General features: G+C 47.8%; 1 protein-coding gene across 1 annotated transcript; it reads right to left on the bottom strand.

The window, feature by feature from the left end:
* Positions 1-2,219: 2,219 nt before the first annotated feature.
* Positions 2,220-9,759, bottom strand: TIMMDC1 (translocase of inner mitochondrial membrane domain containing 1). Its single transcript, XM_075102798.1, has 7 exons — positions 9,626-9,759; positions 9,349-9,514; positions 8,163-8,251; positions 6,283-6,350; positions 5,306-5,384; positions 3,769-3,879; positions 2,220-3,196 (listed from the first exon to the last, which is right to left on the bottom strand). The coding sequence occupies exons 1-7, from the start codon at positions 9,718-9,720 to the stop codon at positions 3,097-3,099; spliced, it is 708 nt and encodes a 235-aa protein (XP_074958899.1). The 5' UTR covers positions 9,721-9,759; the 3' UTR covers positions 2,220-3,096.
* Between the last annotated feature and the right edge of the window lie 109 nt (positions 9,760-9,868).

Below are 9,868 nucleotides of genomic sequence, written 5' to 3'. Positions count from 1 at the left end.
TGTCCTGGTTTTGTCTGGGATAGAGTTAATTTTCCTCCCAGTAGCTGGTACGGTGCTGTGGTTTGGGTTTAGGATGAGACTAATGTTGACAACACACTGTTTTAGTTGTTGCTAAGCAGTGCTTACACTACTCAAGGACTTTTCAGCTTCCCATGCTCTGCTAGGTGCACAAGAAGCCAGGAAGGGAGGCGGCACAGCCGACCCCAACTGGCCAAAGGGATATTCCATACCATATGACATCATGCTCAGTACATAAACTGGGGGGGAGCTGGCTGGGGGGGGTGGCAAATGCTGTTTGGGGAAGGACTGGGCATCAGTCAGTAGGTGGTGAGTGGTTGCATCACTTGTTTTTCCTGGGTTTTGTTTCTCTTTCTCTCTCATTATTTTCCTTTTTATTACAATTTATTATTCTCATAATAATTATTATTTTAATTATTCATCTGTTCTTATCTCAACCCATGAGTTTTCTTACTTTTGCTCTTCGGATTCTCTCCCCCAGCCCAGCGGGGGCAGGAGGGTGAGCGAGCAGCTGTGTGGTGCTTGGTTGCTGACCGGGGCTAAACCACAACAGCTGTGTAGCACCAAGGTAGGCGATGCAGCTGGTTGACAAAGCTGTAACAGGTACAGCTGTGTTCAAGAGCAATGACAAAACGGCACTCAGGTACCCAACTTGTAACTTCCACATATCTCATGTCTGACAACATGCCAGGGATTAACTGAGCAGTGTAGCTATGGGGCTCGACACTCAGTTTGCAACAGGACTTCCTTCTCCCTCCCAGAAAGGGAGGTTCTCCACAACAGCAAAATCCAATGTAAAATGTTCTCACTGTATCCCTGCTGCTTGTGTTAGCTCCTCTGAAAGTGGAGGACTAACAACTTCAGTGCTGTGCTTTTGCTGGGGCGGGATAGACAGGATGGAGTGGGGGTGCAAAGAATCCCTTACATTTGTGTTATTTAAAAAATAAGCTCTGAACCACTTCACTCCCTGTTTGGACAGTGACTTTGAATACAAGAAGTGAGGAAGCGCAGGGAACTAAATGCAGCAGGGAATAGAGAAAAAAATGGCTGTTAATCTTCAGTGTAATCCTGCCTGCTTCCCCTTGCTGATGTGCAGCGTTAAGGACATCTAGGAGCCCTTCTTCCCTTACATGGAGAGTAAATCCACAAAAGTGCTGCACCTTGGCTCTACCTACCCTCCCATGGAAAAACATCTCTGCATCATGGTGAGGAACAAGAAAATTAGTATTCTTTAGACACCACATCAAATACTGCTAAATAGGAAGAGAGAAAGACAAGGCAACAACACAGCTAAATGTCATCGGAACTGCTGTACAGGTAAGAGTGTGGGATATTGGGTGGAGATATAACAGCAAAAAAAGAGCAGGAGGGAAAAAAAAAGAAAAAGAAAAAACATTGCTATGTAACTACAATGGCAAAATGTGCCTTGGAAAGGCCTCCATTTTTGTTTGTGAGGGGGCAGAGGACTGTCACCAATGCATGCAGAGCTTAAAACAAGAAGGGGGAGACACATACCCATACCCATACCCCTGCTTATTCAGATCCTTCACTTACACATAGAAAAGGAAAATCAAAGCTCATTGATTAAAAATTAACTACACTGAGGTGTTCAAAAAATCAAATGCTCATTTCTGAAGTCAGGAAACAAAACACCTTCTGGGAAGCAAGCTGTGCCAAAAATCTGCTTTGGGTGGCTGCAATACGCTCTGTGGAATCGACTGTTCATATTTTAATCAACCTTAATCAGCTGTAACAGAGAAAAGCATCCACCCAGAACACAGTGACTACTCTCTTCTTGTGAGAAGGAGACCCAGACCTGTTGCCTGGATGTAATTCTCTTCAACAGGAGAAAAAACTCCAACAAAGAAAGGGGACCAGAATTCTGACCTTCTGCTTTGAGTGAAATGGTGATGGGCCACCTGGCCTTCCTGGGCTCAGATCATTATTCCATTAACTTCAGCCCTACCCGTAGGTAACAGCTATGACTTACAGTTCACCTCTGGTACAAAATAATAAACAGAGCTGGCACTCTCCTGGCTCTTGACTCTGTTACTGCCCAGATAGAGGAATGTCTGATGCTGCCACCAGACTTTATTGCTCGATGGCGGGATCTTAGATAGTGCTCTTCTCATGGGACATCACTACAAGTCTGTTTCTCTAATGCAAATACTGTGCTAACATAAAGAGCTTATGGACACAACCACCGCTGCTAGATGGCTTTATTGAGTGCCTTGAACCACATGCCCCCAAAAGGTAATCCCCTAATTTCCAACCTTCAAATGAAATTAGAGGCCTTTTTGTTGCTGTTGGAACTGTCCACAGTGCCAATTCTTCCACCATCTCCACCAGAAACAAGTCATCCTTTCCGTGGCCCCCTCAGCCATGGTGCTATTGAGGAGCCCAAACATGTCTTTTTCAGGGTATTTCTGTATCATTTCCAGCTCCTCCACCCTTCTTCATCATTGACTGCAAAATACCCCAAGTACTGTAGGAACCAAGTGTGTTTTTCTGCAAAAAGCCTGAAGAAACCACTGTCAGCAAAACAGCATTGGTCCCAGCCAGGCCAAGTCAAGCTGTTGGAGGATGATGGTGGGAGGATGATGGTGACAGGAGGAGAAACGCTCACTCTGACGCTGCCTGTACTGCGCTTTGACAGCAAGTTCTTCTGGTGCTGTCTGAAGAGCAGCTTTCAGCAGAGCATAACTAGCTTTTGGCATCAGGGTACCTTTCGCATCTAAAGGCTCTGCTACCTTGAATATTTCTACATTGCTGGTGGTTTGGACATTTTCAGCAGTGAAATGGGTTCCAGATGAGGCTCTGGGGCTGCCCTCACCCCCTGCCAAACCTAGTTAACACTTCCTAGTCTGTGGAGTCTGCAATCCACCTTCTCAGGTGGAACAGGTTCGGCCCTTCAAAGCTCTTGTGCAGTGATATGCATCCATGAACAATGTTTTCAGCAAAATGCTTTTTCACAAGTGCACAGGATATAACTGTGTTCACAGAAGACTTCCATGACCCCTTGACTGAAGACTTTTATGAGCACTTTATAGCTGCTTACAACAGAGATCTGGGGAAGACTCAGTAGCTCCTAGATTCTCTTGCTATCTCCAACTCCGGCCCTCCGTGGGCGTTGCTTTCCGTTTGGCCCAAGCCTTCAGTCACACTGATCCTGGATTGCCTAACGAGAGAAGAGAGAGCGCAAAGTAATTTTATGCCTGTATCCTCCTGACAAAGGCATCACTGCAGAATCCCAACTCTTGCAAAAGTTTCTTCTAGGACTGGCACTATTTTGAGTTTTAGTAAGCCATGCAACCAGTGTCATAGCTTTTTCTGGCCAAAGCCTCCAGCTATCCTTCTTCTTTTCTTTCTTTAATGGGGATGGAAAGAAGGCAGCAATGAAGGAAAAGCCAGAGTTATGGCCTCTCTCAATTTTGGTAAAGAAATACAAATGTGCTTGTCCTGCTGTCTTCTCCGCCACTGCAAGAGTAAAGAACTGATGCAGAGTTACCAGGCTGGGGCAGGGTGTGAATTTTGAACAAAATACCTTGTTACAAAAGAAGCAGCAACATCTAACACTGGGGAGACTAAATCAGCAGTTTTCAGACTGGTATGTGAAACACAGCAAAGACCAAGAGCAGAAGAACCGAGGTTTAGAAAATGTAGTGTGTAATGGTTTCTTTAAATGTTTGAACCACACAGACCTAGACACACTTCTACTCAAAGACGCAAACAGGCAGAGCTGTTCCTTACCACTCTGCTAACTTCTGTTCATACAGCTCCCTGCGCTCACGATTTCTCTTCTCCTGCAAGGTCTCACCAGCAAGCTTCTGCATTATCATTAAGAGGCCCCCTGCAGGGATCCTAGAGGAGGAAGCAGAAAAGTCACAAGTCACCCAAGGGACACGCAACAGTAGTAACTTACCGACATCGGCAAAAGGAGCATGCGGGGGACCAGCCACCGGATCAGTGGAGCGTAACGTTCCCCAATACTCACATCGCACCACAGACTACAGCACTCCTATTCTAGTGTCAGCCACCAAACACAGCCCGCCTTCAGCTGTGACTCACTGCAGCCCTTTCGATAGCATATTTTGAATTTACTCATTGACAGGCACGCATAGGGCAAAGGGCTGGAAGGATTTAAGGTGCCCAACCAACACCTGTAGATCACCTAACCCATAATTTAGAAAGTCACACACCTGCTTAGCTTCTGCCTGGCTCTGGAGGTATTTGTGTTTTCATTGGTAAAGCTCCCTAGGCTGCTCCAGACATGCCTACAGCTGCCGTCATCCTGACAGTGCTAAGTAGGGCATATAAAGCTCATTCACTTGTCCAGGCAGCATCCCCAAATTCATTTGTGAGGATATTTACAAGTCAGTACGCTGGGAAGAAATCCCAGTTCTGCTTGCAAAGCCAGAATTCTCCTGAGTTAAGAGGTCATTGTCCTGATGGACAGGTCCCCGGAGAGAGAACCATGGGTTCCTCCATGCCCCAGGGAGCTTTAGGAAGTACACGACTGCAAGACATACACAAAGAGATGTGCCACCTTACGGCCTTGGGTTGTGCAGCCCAACCACACAGCTTCCTCCTCAGCATTTCATAATGGCTGCTGCTCCACGTTTTGGCTTTGATGGAGCCTATTTTGCAAAAAAAATAACGTTTACACAGATTCCTAACCTAGGCACTGGCAGTTCCCAAGGTGTCCCCTTCTTCAAAAGGTGTCATCGTGACATCCAACGCTCCTTGTGTGCCCTCTGGATTCTGAGCTGCTACAGGAGCGGTTGCTGTTGCAGCTGAGAAGGGAGCCCAGAAACTCTTACGCTCCTGCCTTTACCCACAAACAACACAGTTCCTTTAAACAAACGGCCAACAGTTCTGCGGAGAACCACTGGGCTCACCAGTGACCACACCAAGGAAGGGGGGCAGGAGACACGTCTATAAGCCATCCTCCTAACTTCGTATTTAACAGTAGTTAGTGTCTCCTCTAATAAGCAAACAGCAGCAAGTAAGATGCTCTATTAAAAGCACCAAGTTCTTATCACTGAGGCAGCAGCAAAACACAAATCAAGAAAAAAAAAGAAAGAAGAAAAAAAGCAGTTTAAAGGTCGGAAGGAAAGTCATCACCATGAGGTCCCAAGAGAGATACAGAAAATCCCTCAAGGCAAGAGAAGAAAGGAAGCTTCTATAACCCCACCTATGACTCGTTTGGTGTGTGAGGCCACCATCTAACAAACACCCTAAAGAGTAGCTGTGTCTCGATCACTTATCAGCAGCAGTTACAACTCACCCAAACACTGCTCCGAACACGAAGCCGCCTACCAGTCCCTGCAGGCCCAAGTGCATTCTGAAAAGGGCTCCCGTGAAGGCTAAAAAAAAAAAAACCAACAAAAAAACCACAAACCCATTGAAACCATAAACAGCCCCCCACCAGCTATCACATACAGATGGAGGGAGCTGCTTTGCTGCATTTCTCCTCTCCGTGAGCTGACATCTACTTTTAACAGAGCAGAAAGCAAGCGCCGTGGCCAGCGGGAGGAACCCTCACCATACAGTCATCATGGTCTCTGCACTAAAACATTGCACAAAGCTCATTCTGCTTCAGAAAAACTCCCCAAGAAATGCTAAGAAATAAAAGTATCTATGAAAGTAAAACCGGGCTTCCTCCAGGCTGCAGCATGATCCCTACCCCCCTTTTGTTTTTTTTTTAGTTTTCAGCAACAGCTAATAATAGTAGCTGCCATGTAAGGCAGAAAAGATCAGTAAAGCATGTATCCAGCTGTAGGGCAACAAAGCCTGCAGATCATTTACCCAGAGGCCTGTTGCCAAAAGCAGACAGACAAACCTTGGCATGAAGAGGGTAGTTTATAAACAGTGCACTGAACCGTTATAAAGAGCAGAAATAAGAAATTATTTCCCTGCTAAATAGGTGGTTACGAGAGCAGGCTATGCACCAAGGGTTCCCTTTACCCTACACAAACATTTTTCACCCAAAAAACTCCAACAAGTATTTTGAAGATGAACTGATAACCACAAAACTCCCCAATGGTTTCAGAAGTGCATCGATAGCTCTCTGCTGCAAAGGCATGCAGCAGTTCAACAACAGAGCAAAGTTGCAATGGCAGTCGGTAGAACAGGAAACAAAACCCAGGAGCACAGAAGCTAGAGACCTCCTCAAATCCAAGAGATATGGATTTCTGCTTATGCTTTTCTGCTTATGACCCTAGCTCTTCAAGAGGAAAGTACACAAGGTTATAGCAGTCTTACCTCCTGCTGAAGCAAAATTACTGACGGTGGTTTTATTGCGGTACACAGACAGACCCGTGCTCACTGTGCTGCAAAGATAAGGCCCAGAAGAAGTCAGCAGTTGCACATGGAAAAGACAGGTAGCAAAACATAGCCAGAAACAAAGCCGGATTTCATTAAGCCAACCCTCAGGTTGCCTCTAACTACCTTGCTGCCCATCTGTCCAGAGCGCACACGTGCCAGCCACGACTGCCTTGACTTCTGTGACTTTACTGCAGGCAGCTGCACAGCCAGAGGCCAGGGAATACCAGGATTCCTGGCCAGGATCTGGGACATTCTTTTTCTTTTTAATCAAAGATATTTTTTTCCATCATACATTCAAGGGTAAAAGGAACAGTCAGTCAGTCCTGACATAGCACCTTTAGCCCCAGAAGCTGAATCCGTACGTCGTTAAGTTCCCGCCTGATGTAGACAGTCCCCACCCCTAGAGCTAAGTCACACTAATGACGTCAGCAGAGTCACCTACTCTTGCAGCATGAGATTTCCCACTAGGGTAGGTACACCAAAAACATCAGTTAAGCCCCACAACACACTCTGTTCTCAGTTCAGCCGCTACATCCTCCCCAGCACTTTATCGAGCCTCCTGCATGACATCTGCAAGTCAACAGTGACCTTCCTCTCCTCCCCATCGCTGTAACCTCACCCTAGCCTTCGTACAAGGGAAAACAAACAATTTGGTTTTAAGCTGAGGAACTTAAAATTCACACAACCACGGGACAAAACCTTGAGTTGGACTTTAGAGAAACGATTCATGCTGAGTGGCAAATATCTTCTTTCAAGCCCTTTTACAAAGGGGTGGTGAAAAAGGGCGATGATCTGACTGCATGGGAGACATCTCGTGGAAGAGGATGAGGTTACATCTCAAGCCCAGGAAAATGCTCCAGGAGAGAAAGCAAACAGTATGCTAACTAAACCTAAGCACAGACATTAAACCAGAAGGAACCAGAGGAACAAAGCAAGACTGAGGAAGAAAGTCAGAAAGGAACAAAAAATTAGGAAGCTGGAAGTACAAAATAATGCTAGTTAATACTGCTGGTATCTTAAAAGCAGAAGGGGAATGTAAATAGAACATACCTGCAGATGTAGTCAATCCAGGTTTAGGACTACATATAAATTTACCATTTTGAATGTCAGGGAAGGAGATATTCCTAGTTTAAAAGGGCATTATTTGGAAAAGCATGCTTAGTTTGATGCTATATTGTCAGAAATACACTGAGACATCTGAGGGAGAAAATCAGGGAAGCGGAACACTATCTCTGCGTTGGTTGTACGTGTAGGAAAAATTTGAAGGCCTAAAGAGGTACCGGTAGGTCTGATGTTCAGCAATTGCTTAACAACAAGACAATCATCTGCAAGCATTTGAGGACAACAACAAAGAATTGTGAGTAATGGTCGTGTATACAAACTAGAGGTAATGACACATAACGAAAAGGAAGAAAACGAGCACGGGATAGAAAGTTCTTCCAGAAACAGCCAACAGACTGTAACAATCTCCCAAAGAAAAATGCAAAAAAAGAGATGAAGCAAAAGCAGAAAGAAGCCGTCAAGTACAGGGAGGAACAGTAGTCAAGTCAGTGACAGCATGGATTACAGGTAAAGAACGGGGCTTTTGCTGTTTTAGTTTTTGTGTTGGTTCATCAGAAGATTTGAATTCTGGGATAATTATAAAGGTTAAATCCTCTTCATGTTCACGCCTTATCAATAGGACTCGCTGTTAGCAAAACACTTTGAGCCTCAATCAATCACCAGCAGTGCTGTGAGCACTGCCAGCACAAAGGGCTCCTCACCACTAGTGTTTAAGCCTAAGCCAGCTCTTCTCCCACTACCGTCAGGGAACATACTTGAATATTGTCACAAAAGCAGCTACTCTCCAGCTCCAGCGCCAGCCGTAGCGGATGAAACTCCTGAGACCGGCACGATGTGCAGATTGCTAGGGGGAGAGAGAAGACGGGTTATGGATCACAGCCCGGCTCCACCACACCAGCACCACCAGCCCGCTGCTATCTGGGGTAGTCACCACGGGTCACTTGGGAATGGTACCCTGACCCTTAGGGATGGAGCTGGTCACCTCCAGAGGAAAAGCTGCCTGCGTTTACCCCAGCCACCAACAGGAAAAGCAAGAATTAATTCCGGTTTGTAATGTCAACTGGTCCTTCTAATCCTGGTGCTGAAACACATCTGGTGGAACAGGGAGGGCTTGAGTAGCAGAGGAGGAGAAACAGGGGACAAACTAGAAACTAGTTCTGCACTGTTATGGGTTTGTAAGTGTTACTAAATAATAACCACTAATAACCATAATAAGTCAATAATAACCACCTACTTTAAATGTTATGAGACCATCAAGCTCTGCAGTTCAGCACTGGCACTTAGAAGTTTGGCAATAAGCGGCTTTTAAAAAGACATGATAGACCCAAGCTTCATAAAAATTAAAAATATTCCAGTTAATACCAGGAAAGTAAACAAATCCTCTCTTCCAGCACCTGCGGTGTAAGTGCGTAGCCTGGGCGCAGATACACACAGGAGTCAGCGGAAGCACAGAGCGAAGCCAGGCACTGACGCTTCGCAGGCCGCTGCGTCAGGGCCAGATCTAAATGTCGAATGACGTAAAATTAGGCAGATTTTTAAAGGGTTTTCTTTCCCTAATAATCCAGGTAACCAACACTTTAACTGAAGGGCAAACTCCCAATGCACCTATAAAATGTCGCAACCGCTCTTTGTTGCCAGGTGCGGCGATAAGCTAAAAGAACTTTAAATGGTCTTAAAATAACTCGGGTGCATGAGAGGACAGCACCGGTTCGAGGCGACGGCGTGAAGCCTCTTGCCAAGAGACCACTTTAAAAGCCAAAAGACTTTTCAAGGCGTACTAACCGGCCGTTTAACGCCCGCTCAGAGGTGCCCGTTACCCGCCCCACTGACACGAGCCCTCCCGGCCTCCCGCGGGCTCCAGCGGCAACTCCCTCCGCCGCCGGGCGCCGCCTCACCCGCCCCCACGCACGGCGCGCCTCCCGGCGCGGCCGGGGCTCGTACCACCGCATCGGCGCGGTTCTGGAAGAGCTCCCCGTGGCTCCTCTCAATGAAGGCCTTCCGTCCTTGGTAGAAGGCCGGCACCCCTCCGTACACCCAGCCGACGACTCCCCCGGTGAAGGCCGACTTGACGATATTCATCGTTTCCTCCGGGTACCGCTGCCGCTCGCTGCAAGGGAACGGGCAGTGCTGGGCTCCGCGCTCCGGCGGGGGAGGCACGGGGGGCCCGCGGGGACCCGCCGCCCCGCCCCAGCCCACCCCAGCCCGGCCCGGCCCTCACTCGCGCCGCCACAGCTCGCTGAGCCGCTCCCAGCCCGTCTGCGGCGGCGGCGCGGGGCGGCCGAACCGCGCCTCAGCGCCTGGATCCACCGCCATGGCCGCGGCCCTGCCCCTCTCTACCTCTGCCCGCCGCCGCCGGCAGCGCCCCCTGCACCCCCGGCGGGGCGCGGCGCGGCGGGAGGCGCGGGTCTTGCCCGCTCTACTACGAGCAACAAAGAGGGGGCGGGGAAGAAGGGAGCGGAGT

Source organism: Phalacrocorax aristotelis, chromosome 1, assembly GCF_949628215.1.
Source record: "Phalacrocorax aristotelis chromosome 1, bGulAri2.1, whole genome shotgun sequence".
Lineage (NCBI taxonomy): Eukaryota > Metazoa > Chordata > Aves > Suliformes > Phalacrocoracidae > Phalacrocorax > Phalacrocorax aristotelis.
Note: the sequence above shows the minus strand (reverse complement) of the source record. Positions and strands in the feature narration are given on the sequence as shown.

Bases quoted from the DNA above. Each gene is read 5' to 3' on its own strand.
- TIMMDC1 (XM_075102798.1), bottom strand. From the start codon at position 9,720: ATGGCGGTGGATCCAGGCGCTGAGGCGCGGTTCGGCCGCCCCGCGCCG. The intron at 5,385-6,282 runs GTAAGACTGCTA...TTTTTTTTTTAG, and splicing joins TAATTTTGCTTCAGCAGGAG to CCTTCACGGGAGCCCTTTTC. The intron at 3,197-3,768 runs GTAAGGAACAGC...TTCTCTCGTTAG, and splicing joins GAACAGAAGTTAGCAGAGTG to GCAATCCAGGATCAGTGTGA.